The 17,275-nt window shown below is 56.1% G+C and overlaps 5 protein-coding genes across 5 annotated transcripts; 2 read left to right on the top strand and 3 right to left on the bottom strand.

The window, feature by feature from the left end:
• Positions 1-793: 793 nt before the first annotated feature.
• On the bottom strand, positions 794-3,303 carry J3D65DRAFT_97359 (YT521-B-like domain-containing protein). The gene is made up of 4 exons (XM_066804296.1): positions 3,135-3,303; positions 2,213-3,068; positions 1,553-2,160; positions 794-1,494 (listed from the first exon to the last, which is right to left on the bottom strand). Exons 2-4 carry the CDS (start codon positions 3,030-3,032, stop codon positions 895-897), a joined length of 2,028 nt encoding a protein of 675 aa, XP_066651885.1. The 5' UTR covers positions 3,033-3,068; positions 3,135-3,303; the 3' UTR covers positions 794-894.
• J3D65DRAFT_97245 (uncharacterized protein) lies at positions 3,132-4,473 on the bottom strand. Its single transcript, XM_066804295.1, has one exon. The coding sequence runs from the start codon at positions 4,413-4,415 to the stop codon at positions 3,510-3,512; it is 906 nt and encodes a 301-aa protein (XP_066651886.1). The 5' UTR covers positions 4,416-4,473; the 3' UTR covers positions 3,132-3,509.
• A 1,341-nt stretch (positions 4,474-5,814) lies between these two features.
• Positions 5,815-10,771, top strand: J3D65DRAFT_97387 (SNF2 family N-terminal domain-containing protein). Its single transcript, XM_066804297.1, has 3 exons — positions 5,815-6,321; positions 6,436-8,979; positions 9,031-10,771. Exons 1-3 carry the CDS (start codon positions 6,055-6,057, stop codon positions 10,651-10,653), a joined length of 4,434 nt encoding a protein of 1,477 aa, XP_066651887.1. The 5' UTR covers positions 5,815-6,054; the 3' UTR covers positions 10,654-10,771.
• A 719-nt stretch (positions 10,772-11,490) lies between these two features.
• Positions 11,491-14,453, top strand: J3D65DRAFT_97389 (uncharacterized protein). The gene is made up of 2 exons (XM_066804298.1): positions 11,491-12,104; positions 12,158-14,453. The coding sequence occupies exons 1-2, from the start codon at positions 11,634-11,636 to the stop codon at positions 14,051-14,053; spliced, it is 2,367 nt and encodes a 788-aa protein (XP_066651888.1). The 5' UTR covers positions 11,491-11,633; the 3' UTR covers positions 14,054-14,453.
• Positions 14,454-16,487: 2,034 nt separating this feature from the next.
• Positions 16,488-17,234, bottom strand: J3D65DRAFT_594935 (uncharacterized protein; the record flags this gene model as incomplete). Its single annotated transcript, XM_066797824.1, has 1 exon — positions 16,488-17,234. The coding sequence occupies one exon, from the start codon at positions 17,232-17,234 to the stop codon at positions 16,488-16,490; it is 747 nt and encodes a 248-aa protein (XP_066651889.1).
• Between the last annotated feature and the right edge of the window lie 41 nt (positions 17,235-17,275).

The following is a 17,275-nucleotide window of genomic DNA, read 5'->3' on the forward strand; positions in this document are numbered from 1 at the left end:
CTTTGGATAGTGGCGGTGCCTGTCGAGACCCTTGCCCCGAGTAGGCACACTGACCGACTGTTCAAGCCGGTCTCTCCGGTTGCGGCTCTTGTCCGGCCATCTGGCTTGTTCGTCGCCCGGGTGGGGGCCCTGGATTTTTGTTGGCCGCCCGCTGACTTCCGTGTCCCATCACTGATTGCGGCCAGCCAATGGTGGGTTGCTGATCTGTCGGGGGGATGGGAAGGGGGGCTTGCTCGCCCGGCATGCCGGAGGTGGCTCAGCAGCAGCAGCAGCAGCAGAAGCAGCAGCAGCAGAATCTAGAGCGTGGATAACACGCCCGAATGAACGGAAAGTATTGGATGGAGCAAAAATAAACTGAAAACGTTTTTGCGTTTGTTGGACCGCCTAGACGCACGTCCGGCTGCGTCTAGACCTTTGAGGAACGACGGACAGGCAGGCAGGCACGGGAGGGCCCGTCCTGAGTCACTGGAGAACAGGAACATTGTGCTTCCCCAAGCACGCGGCACTCTCTCACGGGGAACCGACGGAATCAGACGACGACAGCGATAAAGGAAAATGAAAACAATCGAGATAGAGAACAGACTAGTTGCGTACTGACATACGTTACATGGACTAAGGTAGGCGCCAGCCCAAGGCGACTGCCGGCTCACTCGCTCGCTCGCTCGTGACCTTTTTGCTTTATGCCCGGTCATCAACAGTAACAACAACCAGGCAGCGTCTGGGACCTGAAGCAAACAAGAGAGACTTACCTCATTCGAGGTATACTGATCGAATTGGGACAAAAATGCCAGTAGGACGAGACTGCGCCAAACACAATGCAGGAAACCGCAAGATTTGAAAGAAAAAAAAACAAGGGCTTGCTTCGTCTCAGATGTGAGGGGAGGAGGCGAGCGCTCAAAACGGTCGCACCTGGAGCCCGCCTGTCTGACTGGGCATCTGCATCAGAGGCATTGCGGACGGAGGCCCGACAGTCGCAGGCCCCAATCTATGAAACATTTGCACCAGCCGTTTGCCGACGCTCGTCTCCAGCTCGGTGCCGTCTCGCGCAATCTTGACCTCTCTGTTGGCGTTCCACGGGTTTCGCAGCCCGCGCGTGCGGTAGAAGGGCAGCCGGTTTGTCGAAATCCACTCGACCTTGAAAGGCTTGCCCCAGCTCTGCGCCATCTTGGCCGCGTCGGCGGCAGCAGCAGCCGCGTCCGGGCTGTCGGTCGTGCGTCGTTCCGGCTTCTCAGACTCTTCCTCGTCGTCAGAAATGTCGGCCTCCCAGAATATCGTCCCGCGCGCCGAGTCGTCTATTATGCGTCCCTTGGGCGCCCACTCCGTTGCCGGTGTCATGATGGATTTTGGCGTGTCGACTGCCTCGGGTGCCTGTGCTTCATTCGCCGAGCTGACAAGCTCAACGCCTTCGTCCGTAATCGGTGATGCCATGCGCGCATATCCAAAATATTCCCCCGACTTGTTCGCCGAGAAGATCAAGTAGACATTTTCCGCAGACTGCCAAACGTTAGCGCAACGGAGCAGGGAGATCCGCATGGAAAGAGAGAGAATTCACCTCGTACGCCTTGTTTAGAGCCTCTTCGTTGTGCGTTTGGGTCGCCCAAATCCCGTTCCGAACACTTAGCTCCAGGTCCTGCAACGTCAAACTCTTGACAATGAAGAACTTTTCATGCACCTTGGCTGGCTTCTCTTCCGTCGGCGGAGTCTCTTCAGGGACCGAGACGCTTGGCGCTTCTCCTTCCGTCCCTTCTGAGATGGAAGACGGCGGTTGGGGCACCGCTAGCTGAGGCGGCGAGGAGCTCGGAGGACGAGGCTGTGCCATTGCCGAAGGGCCTGTGGGTACCCCTGACGCGGGCGTTGCACTCCTGCGCAGACGGCAGACCAGCCGCACTCCATGAAACCGGGAGTCGTGGAATCTGTGCATGGCCGCGGTACACGACGCCTCGGTGCGGTAGTTGACGAACGCGCAGTTGCTCTTCGAAATGAGAAACAGGCTCTCAATATCCTTGGTGGCTTCGCGAGAAAAGTGGTCTTTGAGGTCGGTCACGGTGGTGCCCGGCGGCAGATTTCCCACCCACAGCGCGTGGCCCGATTGTCTCGGTTTTCGAGGTGGTCCGCGAGGGAGAGAGCCAAGTCCGGCATCAGAGCCGCTTCTGGGAGGACCTGTTCGCTGGTTCAGTTTCTCAAAGGCCCAATGCTCAGCCGCCATTCTCACCTGGCATGCCGCCAACTGGCATGGGCGCATTTGGCCCATAGTCGCCGCCCATGGCCTGAGCCATCGGATTACCGCCCATGTTGACAAAATTACCCGCCATCATGCTGGGGTCTCTTCCCGCACCACCTGGCCCTGACGCAGTGTGGAAGCTGTCTCTCCTCGAATCGCCATCCATGCGCTGAGAGCCATAAGCTATGGGTGACTGAGTCATGGGAGCTTGGGCTGGGTACGGGGTGGAATAATACATGTACTGCTGGGACTGGAGATAGGGGTTGTACGGCTGCATCTGGCCTGGTCCAATGTTGCGCTGGGGATTGGGGGCGTAAGAAGGATACGGGCCATATTGAGTGGGTGCATATCCAGTGCCATAGGAAGCTTGAGAAGGATAGGCCATGGCCGCATGGCCGGAATAATGAGGCATCTGAGGATACTGGTACACGATTGGGGATCCAGAAGGCCCAGCAAATCCGCGCTGAGCTTGATGCTGGGGTTGTATAGGACCTTGGCCAGGCATACTGGAGTTATAGTCCGGAAGAGCTCCACTTACGGCCCCCATGTTGAAGGCCGAGGGGTTCTGCCCATGCATTGGAGGCGCGTGGTAGGCATAAGGAACTGGATGCTGCGAAGTGCGTTGCGACTCCACGGGGCGGTTTGGAGGCGGCGACGATTCGTACTGGGCCTGCAAAGACGGATTATTTGTTGGTGGGAGGGGATCGGATGGCGTGTCGTTGGCTGGATTTTCCGGTCTGAGTTCGTCTTTGGTGGTGTCCTCGGGGGAAGCTGAGGGCGGGATGCCGCTCTCGTTGGATGCATCGCCCATTTGTTTCTCCAGAGTGACCGGCAACAGGGGCCAGCGCTGAACAAATGCGGAAATGGTGTCAGTGAAGGAAAGAAAATACGGCACTGTCTGCGAACCACGTACCTTTTTTAATTAAGTTGCCGTCTAAAAGAGCCAGTCAAAGAGCGACTTTTAGATTTGGAGGCAAAAAGATGGTGTTCTTAGAGTCTATGCCAATCGGATTGTTGATCAAATGAGTGGATGGGTAAAGATAGAACAGGGAGAAAAAAAAATTAAAAAAATTCGGACGGGGCGGCAGGGGAAAGGCGAAGTGGGCAAGATCAACAAAAAAAAGGCGCAGGCTCAGCGTCACCAGGAAGCAGGGAGCACGAGGGTCGAGAGCTGGGCGGCGGGTCGAAGAAGATCAATGGAGAGAGGAAGGGGACAGGAGGGTCTAGTAGGCAAAGAAAGGGCAAGTTGCGGTCAAGGAGTGGTGGAAGCGAGCGAGGTGATGGTTCGTCAGTCGTGACCTTTTTTGGGGGGGTTCCCTGACGGTCCCTGAGGCTGGCAAGGCGGATCGAATGCCTTGGCGAGAGGGCAATCCTGTGGGTAAGGTAGGGGAGTAGGGTCGAAGGTACCGGAGGAGAGAGGGGTGGGAAGAGGAAGAGGAGGAGGAGGAGGAGGAGGCGGCGGCGGACGGACGGACTTGTGGACTCGGACTGGGGAACTGGTGGAGCGGCCGCTTATGAGAATAGCTAGACATTCAAAACGTGGGTTTTTGCTTGTGGTGGCAACATGAATGTACGAAGCGGGTGTGGCACGACGACCTACGACGACCCTTGCTCTTGGGGCTGCCCAGGTTCTTGTTGAAGCCGAGGAATGGATGGACACAGGGTAACTGTATCTCATGCCGGCTGCGCCCGTCGTGCCGTGCATATCGATGGATGGATGTTTCCATGCATCGTCACGGTCAGTCATGAGGTAATGGTCCAAGCCGGCGGGAAGGATGCGAGATGCGGCTACTACGGTTGATGCTAGTCGGCGCCGGTCCCAGAAGCCAGCCCAGACCACTGCAGACCGACCGGCCGCCTCGAAAGTCCTCTCGGCCGGGGGTTGGATGGAGAAGACGAAGAAAAGAAGAAATTGGCAAAGGGGAAAGGAAAAAAAAAAAAAAGAAAGAAAGAAAGAAAAAGATTTGGATGGGGAGCGAAGAGACGATCTTGGCTCTATCGCCACAGGCGCCCTGCGCGCCGTTGGGCAGGCCCTGATCATCAGCTCGTCCAGGTTCAGCTTCAGCAGCAGACTGACTTGTGAGAGACGTCGAGCACCGGCAGTGCGTCCAGTGTGGCGACGGGGCGGCGCAAGCCAACGCCTAACGACCGACCGTTTCGCTTTGGCCGGGCGTGAGTCCGGCTCTCGCTTCATGTGGCGCGTCGAAAACCAAGGGCTGGCTGGTAATTTTTGGAATTTTTTTTCGAAGCTTCTCTTACGACTCTTCTCCGCTCTCCGCTCGCTGCTAAGGGCCAGGTCTGGTCTGGTGTTTGGCGTGGCGCGTGCACCGCCACTCGCTTCGGTTCCTGCCCTGCTTCCTTTACCCTTCCTTACGTACCTATACGAACGCCTTACGTCACCCTCGTCTCGTCTCGTCTCCTGCCACACTGGACATCCCACCGCATCTCCCCCTCCCCCATGCAGCCCTGAGGTGGCTTCCGCGTCTGTTGTCTTCGTCGCCTTGTGTCCATTTTCTCGTCCTCCACCGCATCCATGCCTCGTCCCGCCCGGCGCCGACGTTGCATTAGTCCAGTGAATGGTCCATCTGCCCAACCGAACCTATCGACATGCACCCGCACACGTGCCCGCCCAGCGACAACGTCTACTTCTAGAACAGCCTAGACCATCTCGGCTTCTGCGCCTGCGCTACCCATTAGACCAAGGTCTAGTCCATGTCTTGTCTCACTCCTTCCCAGCTTTCCGACTCGCAGTCTGGGGAATCTTTCTGAAAAAGCCCAATTTCCACTCCGGAGCTATCCCCTCCCCGCTCAACTGCCGACTCGAGCCACGAGCTCCCTCTCCCTCAGCCTCAGCCTCAGCCTCAGCGGCATTGTGTGTCCCAGCACCGCGGAAACCATCCGTGTTCCTCATGCTTTCTTTCAGTCTTTTGCTAGTTTAGCTTTGCGCCGGCTTTGACCTAAAAGCTCCCCTTCAAGGCAATGTCCCGAGCTGTGTTTGCGCAAATTGTCAACCAAGCCGCACAAAACGCCGTCACGCGCCTGCCTAGTCACAGCCTTGCCGGCAAGCTTTTGGCATTTCCTTAGACACGGAACCGTTTGAGCCCATCAATCTGACGGGTACCAGTCATCCCACTGACTGGCCCTAAGCGACCCAACTTCGTACAAGTGCCTGATAGAAGACCTAACAATCTGCTACGAAGCCACGGCAACTGTCTTCCCTCGACTTGACACAGGGAAAGCGCCCCAGGCGCCCCAAAGTACTAATCACGTGTTGACTACGCTGAAAACCCAGAGATGAGACTCCGTTTGCACGGGAAAGTAGCTGGATGAGGTGATTTCTCCCTTTCTTATTCCTCGCACTTTCACGTCTATTCTGTGAATCTATCCTGAAGACCTGTCACCCGATGTCAAATGAATGGTAGACTCTGCTCATGGTTTCGTCAACATCAACATTAGCTGCCGTGAGTGCCCACGTAGAAGTTTAGCCAAAAATGACTACTCCCAAGGCGGAGCACAGCAATTCAAAAAGCACTGGTGCCCGAGTCTGTCAAAGCCCATAGTTACAAATCAGTTGTGCTCCCGTCCCCTCGAGCCGGAGGTCGGGTGCTCGTCACGTCACGTGATAGCGCGATGAGTCGTTTCGGCGAATCTTCGTATCGGCTTATCGATTGCGTGGGTCTAGCCCAAATCGGCATGGCCATCCATCGACAGAGGACCTGCTGGGAGCTCAACTCAACTGCTCAAGTCATGTCCGTGTCTTCCTTCATCCAACACACCTTCTTTACCACCTCAGCTTCATCCTCGCTGTCTGCAAGACTCTCCGGAACCCCACCATGACCATACGCACGGCTGTTCGCCTACAATCCGCGAGCAGATCTCACAACAATCAGCTCGATGCGGTCCCCGCCCAAAATGCCCTCGCGGCTCTCTCCAACTTGTTGTCGCCGCCCCAACCTGACGATCGCGCTTCTTCTGCACCTCCTCCCGCCAAACGACGTCGGGTGCATTCTGGTCTGTCTGTTGATGTGCCAGATGCCCAAAATCCAGCCGAAATCGACAATCGCGAGAACCTGTCTCTGGTCAAAGTAGTACTTGATCTTGTAAGTGTTGCACGTCTAACACTGGCCCAAAATAATCAGAAACATACCTTCTCTCGTGTATTCGTCTCGTTCCCCGTACGCCGATTTCCTTCTAATCTGACTTTCAAATCGTAGCCATCGCTCAAGAGCGCCTGTCTGGTCGAAAGTAACAACAGTTTGCCTGCTCGATTGATGAATGCCGACCTTTCCGGCGATCAGCTGAAGTTGACCCTTCAAAACGAAAATCACTCTCTCAAAGATCAATTCCTGCTCTCCCTGGATCGCGACTCGACCACGGAAACGTTTCTGTCCCACTTGCAGCACATCGCAAAAGCCTCAGGGTGGCAACACTCCCAGAAAAGCAACGCGCCCAACGTCTTGATTCCAAAGGTGGTATTTCACCACAAAATCCCGAACGGAGAATTTCCCGCTCTTGAGCTAGAGCTCCTCTGGATCACTGGGCCGACGGATGATGAATGGTTCGGTGAGAGGCGCATGTGGCAACGTCTGGAAAACGACATGTTCTACTTCTACTTCTCAGGCTTTCTGAGCCCCGAAGCGGAAAATCCGGATCCGAGAAGTCCACGAGAACGTCGTCAGCGGCGGCCACTACGTCGCCCATGGACTGTCCAAGATTTCTACAACTGTGTGCATGTTCCTCCAAGACATGAACCGGTCTCGCTAGATACTCCGAAGGAGATGACGTGCGACTTGTTCCCGTTCCAGAAACGAGCTGTCCAGTGGATGCTTGCAAGGGAATCCGCCACATCCTCTTCCACGTCTCCAGAAGGGGAACCTGAAGACGTACTGCCACCCACCTTTCACCACACCGCGAATCATGAAGGACGGCCTTGCTTCGTTAGTCTCGCACGCCGTATGGTTTTCACCGATCGAAAAATGTTGGAGAAGGAGAAGTTGGAGTACGGCGGAATACTTTGTGAAGAAATGGGGCTCGGCAAGACCGTGGAGCTTATCACGCTGATATGCCTGCATCGACGAACGATTGGCAAGGAAATGGTATTCGATCCCTACACTGATTCTGAGGTCGTAGCGAGCGGCGCGACTCTGATAGTGACTCCTGCCGGGATCCTCGAGCAGTGGATGCAAGAACTGGCCAGGCATGCACCCCATCTTAAAATCAACCATTACAAAGGAATGCCACCCCCGTCCCGGAAGGAGCCAGAGCCTGATTTGGTCCAGGACCTACTTCAGTATGACGTGGTTTTGACAACGTACTCGGTCCTTTCGCGCGAGATCCATTACACTCACGACGGGACAGTTCGTCCTCTGCGAAGAGCAAAGCAGTACGAGCCGCGCCGCAGTCCATTGGTCCAGATTTCGTGGTGGCGATGTTGCATCGACGAGGCACAAATGATTGAAAGCGGTGTCAGTCAAGCTGCCCAGGTCGCAAGCCGCATCCCCAAAATCATGCCTTGGGCAATCACCGGAACTCCAGTCAAGAAGAGAATGGAGGACTTGCAGGGTCTCCTCTTGTTCTTGCGGTTTTGGCCTTTCTACAAATCAAACATCTGGCCCTCTCTCCTCTCAGAGACGCTGAACGAAATCTTCTCGAGAATCTCAATGCGGCACACCAAGGATCAGGTCCGGGAAGAGCTTCGCTTGCCTCCACAGAAACGGATCGTCATGCTGGTACCGTTCACGCCTGTTGAGGAACAAAATTACAACCAGTTGGTTCAGGACATGTGCGAGGACTGTGCGCTCAATGCGGAAGGGATGCCACTCGATGACGATGAATTTGACAACGCCACAAGGATAGAGAAGATGCGAACATGGCTGACCAGACTTCGCCAAACCTGCCTCCATCCCCAGGTTGGAGGGCGCAACCGCCGAGCTCTGGGAAGACGCGCAGGGCCACTGCGGACTGTCGAGGAGGTCTTGAATGTCATGATCGAGCAGAATGACGTCCAGGTGCGATCCGAGGAGCGAGACCACATTCTTGCTCAACTTGTCCGGGGGCACATTTACGGCTTCGCCAAAAACGACTCCCGTCGCAGTGAAAAAGCACTAACGATCTACCGGTCTGCACTGCATCAGGCGGAGACGTTTGTCGATGAAAGTCGCCGGGAAGTCACAGAAGAACAGAAGAGATTGGAAAGAGAGAAAGGCAGCGCTGCATTGGAAATCGCAGATGCTGATGCGGAGGATGAAGGAAACGAAGGCCGGGAGGCAAGTCATTTCAACTATCTCCGAAAGGCTCTCCGGGCAGCCATCGAAGTGCAACACGTCTGTACCTTTTTCGTGGCTACGGCTTATTTCAACATCAAGTCCAACGAGGACATCACCAAGCCCGACAGCGATGACTTCAAGCGGCTGGAAGAGCTCGAAACGCAGTGGTACAACAAAGCCCAATCAATCCGAAAGGAATTGCTCCAGGAGAGCTACGCGAGCGCCCGCCGGGAAATGGCCAAGCTCGGAAATACGGCTGATTCTTACACGTCTCCAATACCGCCCGCAGAAGATCTCGGAGGCATCGAAAATGGCAGAATCTTGGATATACTGGACATGGTCATTGAATGTCTGAATGAGCAGGGCAAGAAATTGAACGAATGGCGTAAAAAGGTGGTCGACATTCTCTCGTCGCCCTTGGTCGATGCCGAAGACGAAGACACCACGGGAGAGGAGTACGAGGCAAGCGCCAAGGCACAGGACGAGCTGCAGGTACGTCTTGCGCAGCCAACACCCAAAGACACGTGCTGACTAGATGAACAGGTGTACATAACATTCCTGCGCTCCGTGATTGCGGATAGACGGCGCTTTCTGACAGGCCGCGACGGTGCATTGGCAGCAGTGGAACAAAAGCACGCCGAGGAACACGCTAGAGACGGCAAAGGAGCTGCGCCAGAGTTGGTTCTGCAGCTTGCATTTGAGCGCGAGCAGTCCAAATCGGCGACGCAAGACGTCTCTCTGCAGCAAGTCATTGTGGAGGTCAGAGGTCTGATTACGAATTTCCTTGGCGGACAAGGCCAACGAGCAGCTGGAGAATTGGCAATTGCCCAAAAGCAGTTGCAAAAAGTGGTTCAGATCCAATCGCAAGAGCAGAAGAAGGTGGTGGAGCTGGAGAACGAGTTCACGACGTACACGAACTGTACAAACTTGCGGGTCGAATTCTACCGCCAACTTCAGCATCTGTCGGACCAACTGAAGCCATACAAAGAGGAGCTGGATGATGAGCTCGACACGCCGGCACTCCGGGCACAGGAGGCCAGGGAGAAAAAGATGGCCGAGCGACTGGTTGATTTGAAGAAGAAGAGAAGGTTTCTGCAGCATCTGAAAAGCGAGTCGCAAGAGGAAGACAGCCCACGGCTCTGCGTCATCTGCCAGGAGCAGTTTGAGCTCGGAGTGCTGACGGTGTGCGGACACCAGTATTGCAAGCCCTGTTTCCGGACATGGTTCCGGCAGCACCACAACTGTCCTCTGTGCAAGCGGAGACTGCACAATCGCGATTATCAGGACATTACGTACAAGCCGCAGGAGCTGAGGGCGCACGAGGAAGAGCAGTCTCCAGAGTCTGCGGGGTCGAGTGACGAGGCTGATTCCCGACAGTCGATTTACGCCGAAATGAGCGAGGAAACGATGAGAGCCATCAAGTCGATTGACATCAATGGGTCGTTTGGCACCAAGATTGACACGGTGGCAAGGCACTTGTTGTGGCTACGAGAGAATGACGCTGGATCCAAGAGTGTCATCTTCTCGCAGTACGGCGACTTTCTCGAGGTGCTTGGAGACGCGCTGAGGCAGTTCCGGATCGGCTTCTCCAAAATCAGCGACAAGGGTGGCGTCGAAAAGTTTAAGAAGGATGCAGGCATTGAATGCTTCTTGCTGGATGCCAAGTCGGACGCGTCGGGGCTCAACCTTGTCAACGCGAGCCACGTATTCCTCATGGAGCCACTGATCCACGGGGCCATTGAACTGCAGGCCATTGCGCGGGTGCACCGGATCGGACAGAGACGGGCCACTACAGTGTATCTGTATCTTGTGGGAGACACGGTGGAGCAGAACATTTACGAAATCAGCGTGCAAAGGCGGCTCGAGCACGTGGCAGGAAGGGAGAATCAGGAGATGAAAGGCGCGTCTTCTGAGGAGACGTTGCAAGACTCGATGCTGGAGGCGGCCAACTCGCTGGAGATGGAGCAGGCGCCAATTTCCAAAATGCTGGTGGCAAAGAAGGGGGGTGGAGAGGTGGTCGGTAAGGGGGACCTGTGGAGTTGTTTGTTCGGCGTGCCTGGGCGGGGGCGGCGGTCAACGGCGGGCACGGGGCAGGCGGAGAGAGAGAGGGAACGGCAGGTGCACCGGTATGCCAGGGCCGAGGCGGCAGAGCGGAGAGCAGAATGAGGGATGGCATATAGGGGGTACATTATTATTAGGGTAGATGGGTGAATGAATTCCTTGGGGGGGCGTGAAGAAAGAAAAGACGGCAGGGACGTTGAAGAATGGCTTAGGTAAGGAGCGCTGGGCTGGGTGATGTGTGGAGGAGCTTGCAGTGTACGGTGTCGGTACCGTACCGTATCGGGACTTGTGGAACGGGAATGCGCGACCCGCGCGATCGGCCATCTTGGCAAAGCTTGTGTCAGCGTCTCGGTCGCTGTCGTCGCTGTCGTCGCTGTCGTCGCTGTCGCTCTCTGCACCGCACCGCACCGACTGGACCCGCCCTGTCCAAGCCCCAACCCAAGTCCATCAACGCCCATCCATCCGTCGCAACTCTCTCGCACACACTCTCTCTCTCTCCATCTCTCTTCTCTCTCTCGTCCATCTTCTTCCATCGTCTTCCTCTCGCTCTCTCTCTCTCTCTCTCTCTCTCTCTCTCTCCAGCCTCTCCCCTCCCTCCCTCGGTCCCTCTCCGCCTCGCCCTCCGTCGCCCGGCCCGACGCGCCCCACGACGACCCTCGACCAGCCCCTGCGCTGCTCCACCATCCCATCTTGGCTGCCAAGTCCAACCTTTCTCTCCACAGTGCTGTGCGTGCGCTTCTCCCCCCCTCTGCGCTGCCCGCATTCCCCTCGTTCTTCGTACTCTGCCTCTCATTCGCATGCGGGCTGACCTGTCGACGCGAGACAGCCTGACTGCTGCTCCTGCGACCCGCTCCCCGCCCGCCGTCTCTCACGCTCTCGAGACCGTCTCAAACGTCTGCGCAACGCTTACGCCACGTCCTCGCTGCGCCGCCCGTCCCGCATAAGACGCCCGAACAGCCTGCGCACCACCTGGCCGCGCGACCGACCATCCGTCCGTCCGTCGCATCCGGCTTGGTCCTGGCGCCTCCACGCCGTTCTCTCCTCCGTCTCCTCCTGCCGCATGATGAGAGTGCTTGGACTTGAGCATGCCTACCAGTACGGCTCAATCTCCTCCAAGCTCATCGCAGACTCCTGCCCCGGGCAAGTCGCTGCTGTCCCGAATAAAGTCCCCCTTTGCCTCCAAGGCTCGTTACATTGCCGAGTACTACATCAAGCCCGAAGACCCTCACCGCCAGTACTCGCCCGGAGACGTTGTCAAGGGCAGCGTCTTCCTCAAGGTCCTCAAGGCCATCCGCGTCACCCACATCGTCGTCTCTCTCCATGGATACGTTCAGGTCTACAAGAACCCAAACGCCGCCGGAGAAGGTTATCGCGCCCACTACTCGTCAGTCGCGTCGGGCAAAGGCAGCCGCCTCGGCGGCTACTTTGGCAATGGCTTCGCGACGCTTTTTGAGGACGAGGTCGTCCTCTGCGGTGAGGGTCGACTCGGGGAAGGCACATATCAATTCAATTTTGAATTGGAGTTCCCCAGCAAAGGGCTGCCGAGCAGCATCGATGTGAGTCATGGAGCTATCTGGCCGAGGCTTGGTTGTACTGATCATTTGGCCAGTTCGAGAGAGGTACTGTTTCGTACATGCTGACCTCGACCATGACGCGACCAACTACAATTATGCCCACCGCATCGTGTGACCGAAAAGTTTACCTCATAGAAGCCATTGACATTGCGCCACTTTTGCAACCAAAGCCTCGGGTCGTTACCTTGGAAAGAGTTTCGCGCCGTTCAAAAACAAAAACAAAGTCCAAAAAGGGACAATCGTCCAGCGGAGATCAATCCACGCCACAGACCACCGAACAATCGAGAAGTAGCCGGGTCTCAGAACTCAGCAGCCCCGCCGATGAAATCGAGGCACCAGGTAGCCCTGCGCCGAGCGACACTAGTTTTGACAGTCACTTTAGCAGCAGCAATGGGGGATCTTCGAATGCCTCCGGTCCACTTTCAACTAGAGCCGACACCGCAAAAACGGCTTCGTCGAGCAAAGCCGCCTTGCATGAGCCAAGCCCCATCACCGCGACGATTGAGCTTTTAAAGGCCGGCTTCCTCCGAGGAGACAGCATCCCGTTGAAAATATCGGTCAACCACACTAGGCATGTCTCGAGCCTTCGGGGCATCATAGTAACGCTCTACCGCCAGGCGAGGGTGGACATGCATCCCGCAATTCCAGTCGTGATGAATGCCAAGGGAGAGAATGTGTCGAGCGAGGATTACTATCCCAAATCCAAGACGGGACTCGGAGGTCTCTCCTTGTCCTCTGCCGGATCCAGCCATGTGTTTCGAAAAGATCTTTCCCAGTCCTTTGCGCCTCTCATTGTCGACCCTCGCACAAGGACTGCCGAAGTCAAGGCTTCTGTGCGCGTTCCGGATGAGGCTTTTCCCACCATCTCCTGCGTTCCTGGGGCCATGATTAGTTTCCGGTATTATGTCGAAGTCGTTGTTGATCTCCAGGGAAAACTCTCAGGTCTCGACAAATACTTTTCGAATTCGGGCATGATGATTACGCTGCCCACTGCCTACGGTCCCACTCCAGGGCCCAATGGTGGTCCAGACGGGACAGGTGTTTTCTCTGCCTGGGGTGGTCATTTCCTCGACACGGAGCCTTTGCGCCGCGACAAGGGCGTTGTATCTTGCATCTTTGAGGTCATCGTTGGCACCAAGGATAGCGACAGGAGGAAAGGGAAGGGAAGGGCCGTCTTCGAAACGGATGTCGAGCCCAATTCGCAAACATGTGGGAGCCCACACGGCCAAGTTGGGCTTGAGCGAGAACAACAATTTCTCGCAGAATCTGGTTCCTCCGGGCACGACCTGCGCGACTATGCATACCAATCCATGGATGCACCGGAGTATCTAGAAGCCCCACATCCTTATGCTCATCCATTGTTCCCCGTACCGGACATGGTCGATGAGGACAATCTTCCGGAGAAGGAGCGACTTCGTCGCGCAGAGGAACGTTTGATGCCCAGCGCGCCGCCGCCGCCACCACCACCCGCGGATGCCGGTACCTCGACACCGTTCGGTCCTTCGGCACCAATTCTGCCAGAGGAAGTGCGACCTGGTCTCGCAATTCGCCTTGGCACTCGTGCAGGTTCTTTTACTTCCGGTGTCTCCCCTAGTATGCCTTCGGCTCCTCCGGTCGACGACCTGGGACCTCCTTCCGCTCCTCCCGAAACATTTGAGCCTGACGTTCCCAACTACGAGGTCGCCTCTGGCTCATCTGCAAATGGCCACCAACCTTCGCCAACTGACGATAAGCATGAACTACGGCGCCGACGCCTCGAGCAAGAGCGCAGTGCACCTGAAGCTTCTGATGAGGGAGCATCGCCAACAGGATCTCTGCCTACCGACGTCCGTACCACAGCTATCTTTGCGCCGTCGGCGCCGGTACTGTCGGAAGAGGAGTATGTTTTTGACACAGCACATTCAGCGGATTTGCCACGCTATGAAAGATGAACAAAGTTTCAGGGCGTTCGGGTGTTTTTCTCATCGCACGCCATTCATCACAGGACACGACACAGCGTTGACGCAGGAGTTTTTGGATCGGATTGAACGGATTCGGATACGCCGCATTGGGCATGAATTTTGTTGTGGGCATATCTTGAGTCACGTCGCTGCCACTGCATGTCATTATGGTGGATGCTGTTTCATCTTGTCTGCCCACACTGGCTGCGATCTTTCTTCATTTTATTTTCCTCTCTGGTAGGAGTTGGCGTGTTATACCCTGGTGCGCACGAAGAGTGACGGGTTGGATACTGCTCGGACTTGTATTAGCAAGCGATTGAACAAGCGAATAAGCGGGCGAGCATTTATTTACCTACTCGGTAAATTTACAAACAAGCAAAATTCTCAAATGAGTCTCTAACGTCTCGATTTTTCCGGTGTAGTTGTGAAGTGCTCGTCCATCTTCGAATACCCGCCTCTTGCATGCCCCCCACGGCCAACAACCTACGGACGGGTACATGCTCGCCAACGACCTCACAGGTACCCCTCAATCCATGTCCCTACTCGAGGTGGGTACTGAAGCGCTTGCCCCACTCCCAGTCAGCCGGCGTCCGTCGTTTCAATGCGCAAGCGCTTGGAAGGGGCATGCAGTCCGAAACTTCCCTACGGAGCGGCGACAAACGCTCGTGGATGTGTGGAGGAATGCAATCAAGTCCTCTCTCCCTGTCTCCGTACCTAACTACAGTACGCGCCGGCTTAAATAGACACGCATGCAACCAGTGTACCACAGCGCAGTGACACCCACCGCAGCATGCTGAGATGCGGCGGCAACGGAGGTTGTGCGTCTTTCAGTCGGCCTTTTGCACGTCTTGCCCCATTTAGCCGCGATTGTGTTGTTGCGTCTTTTTATTCTTTAGCCCGCAGCCTGTCTTTTGGGATGGGGCCGCGTAGAGAACTGTCTAGGAAGAGGGTGAAGAGGATTGGGAAGGTCCAAGGCTATGAAGATGGAGGCTATTCCCAGAGCATTGGCTGGCGGAGAACCTACCTCACACGAAACGCAACCGCGAACGCTTTGAAAAAAAAAAAAAAAAAAAAACACATATAAAAAAAATGGACTGGCTGAATGATGTTTTGGACACTTCCTGCTGCCGGTTAACTTGGGTTTCGAGCTTCGGCTCCACAGAAGCGCCAACCCCTGGCTATGAGGCATCCAAGACGGCGCCGCTTTGAAGCGCTTCTGCCGTGGTCTCGTCGAGGGTCTTGTTGACGATGCTGGCGGACGAGGGAGTCAACCGCCGGCGGCTTCCTTCTCCAGACCAGGCAGCCGCCGCATACGAGCGCCTTTTTTTCCAATTCAGCCTTGCGTGCACCCACCCGTCCATGCCAGGGCCCATGGCCTGCGCGGAGCGACCATCCAGTCGCGGCGATTGCTGCAGCACTTCTGGCAGCGCGTTCTAAAGTTGTGGTTGGACCGCTGACTTACCCACCTCTAGCACTTTGAGCACCACCTCTAAGCGCCTGTTGGCCCGTGCGTCATGGTTGCGGGCCTGCCCTTTGCCAATGTCACCGTCTGATTCGCGGCCAACGGGGTTCCTGGACGACGTGACGAGATGTGGTTGCAGCGCCTAAATGCTTGATCTTCACAGGCGCAACGGGGCTTTGAGCTTGGTAGTTTTTGCCATTGGTTGGCGCCGATGCCGTCGTACGGGAAGGTTGCAGATCTCTGGCACAGGGGTACCCCCGTTGTTAGAGAAGCATTGCTGGGAAGCGGTCCCGTTTAGGCAAGGAATGCTGGGTTCCACGTGCTTGCTCCAAGCTGATGAACAGATGGCCGAACAAGAGACAAAAACAAAGCGGTTGAAGGTCCAGCGCCGCCATGAAGACAGTCATTCGCAATTAAAAGTGTATTGACCCAAAGTACCTCGCAACCAAACACGCTTGATATGCAAATCAACAGACGCCTTCAATTGCCCTTTCTTATGCCATAGGCATGACCTGATGCTTATACCAAACCCGAGATGAGAAAACCAGACACCGCTTCTTGCACATCGTGAACTGAGACCTCGTGACTATTACTCATCCTTGCTGAAACATAGCATAGGGAGGGGTTAGAAATGATAGGCTGGCAAAACCCCGACTGCGTAGGCACATGAATTCGTCGCAAAAGTCCAGGACATGGAAGAGAGCCGCTGCCGATTGCAACAGCGGTCAAGTCGTAGGTGTCACCGGGACACTGATCCGTCTAGATTTCCCAGCGCGTAGTCCACCCATCCGTCACGGTTGCGTCCCTCAGCACAGGCAAGAGGCAGCGACGAGTAACGTGGTCGTAGATCGTCGGGTGGGGACGAATGTACGGATTCCTGACTTCAGCCGGCCGGCCGGGGTGTTGGCGCTTGTCTTCTGCAATCCGAGACAGCTCGATATTTCGAAAGACTCAAGCTTGGCTCTATTTGATCCGCCTCTTTTTGCCTTTGGGTGCTGGGTCCAGGGTCGCAACGTTTCGTTCTTCAGTCGGTGTGCGCGAATACGTCACTGTCCTTGTGACGACCTGCCTGACGCTCACAGCACGGTTCGTCGAGCCATCGTTCTCTCTACTCGTCATGGTCAAGCCACTTGGGCTCAGCGCGACGGCGTACGGAGAACGGAGTGATCTTGCGCTTATAGGCGATCGCACGCTTGCTGAAAGCGGGCTTGGAGGAATCCGAAGACGTGGAGCGCGCGCGGACATTGGCCGTACAAATGGAGATGGCGGGGGGATCGTGACTCGCATCTCTCCCTTGGCCTTTGTCGTTGCAGATGACAGGGCCGTTTCCTTGGGGGAGTTGGTCTTGTCTGCAGTGCAGGCAGAATCTGAGGTGGAGGTCGACTTTTGCGGATTTTCGCTTGTTTCTGAGGGCGCTGAGGTAGGTTGTGTCGAAGTGGAAGAGGCCGAAGTTGTCCTCGACGTTGTCGGCCTGTCGTCGAAATTGAACCTGGAGCTGGTGGTCGAAGAGACGGGGCTCATAAGGACGGGAGAGAAGGTCTTGAGGAAGTCGACATAGGCGGCAGGCGGTGTGATGGGAGTCTTTTCTCCTTCTTCGTGTTTGAGGAGGGTGGGAGTGAGAACGGCAGGACTGCTGATCTCCGAGGGGTAGGTGGCGGAGACGGGCGTCTTCAAGGCCAGGGTGGGCTTGGTGGTGGTCGTGGCGGCCATGACGGAGGGTGGGCTGGGGGTTGGGGAGGAGGACGAGGCCC

This window comes from Phyllosticta citribraziliensis, assembly GCF_038025025.1.
Source record: "Phyllosticta citribraziliensis strain CPC 17464 chromosome Unknown J3D65scaffold_11, whole genome shotgun sequence".
Lineage (NCBI taxonomy): Eukaryota > Fungi > Ascomycota > Dothideomycetes > Botryosphaeriales > Phyllostictaceae > Phyllosticta > Phyllosticta citribraziliensis.

Excerpts from the sequence above, each read along its gene's own strand:
- J3D65DRAFT_97245 (XM_066804295.1), bottom strand. The coding sequence starts at position 4,415 with ATGAAGCGAGAGCCGGACTCACGCCCGGCCAAAGCGAAACGGTCGGTC.
- J3D65DRAFT_97387 (XM_066804297.1), top strand. The coding sequence starts at position 6,055 with ATGACCATACGCACGGCTGTTCGCCTACAATCCGCGAGCAGATCTCAC. Across the intron at positions 6,322-6,435 it reads TCAAAGTAGTACTTGATCTT|CCATCGCTCAAGAGCGCCTG; the intron begins GTAAGTGTTGCA and ends TTCAAATCGTAG. Across the intron at positions 8,980-9,030 it reads AGGCACAGGACGAGCTGCAG|GTGTACATAACATTCCTGCG; the intron begins GTACGTCTTGCG and ends CTAGATGAACAG.
- J3D65DRAFT_97359 (XM_066804296.1), bottom strand. The coding sequence starts at position 3,032 with ATGGGCGATGCATCCAACGAGAGCGGCATCCCGCCCTCAGCTTCCCCC. Across the intron at positions 2,161-2,212 it reads GCCAGTTGGCGGCATGCCAG|GTCCTCCCAGAAGCGGCTCT; the intron begins GTGAGAATGGCG and ends ACCAGCGAACAG. Across the intron at positions 1,495-1,552 it reads CTCTAAACAAGGCGTACGAG|TCTGCGGAAAATGTCTACTT; the intron begins GTGAATTCTCTC and ends AACGTTTGGCAG.
- J3D65DRAFT_97389 (XM_066804298.1), top strand. The coding sequence starts at position 11,634 with ATGCCTACCAGTACGGCTCAATCTCCTCCAAGCTCATCGCAGACTCCT. Across the intron at positions 12,105-12,157 it reads GGCTGCCGAGCAGCATCGAT|TTCGAGAGAGGTACTGTTTC; the intron begins GTGAGTCATGGA and ends TCATTTGGCCAG.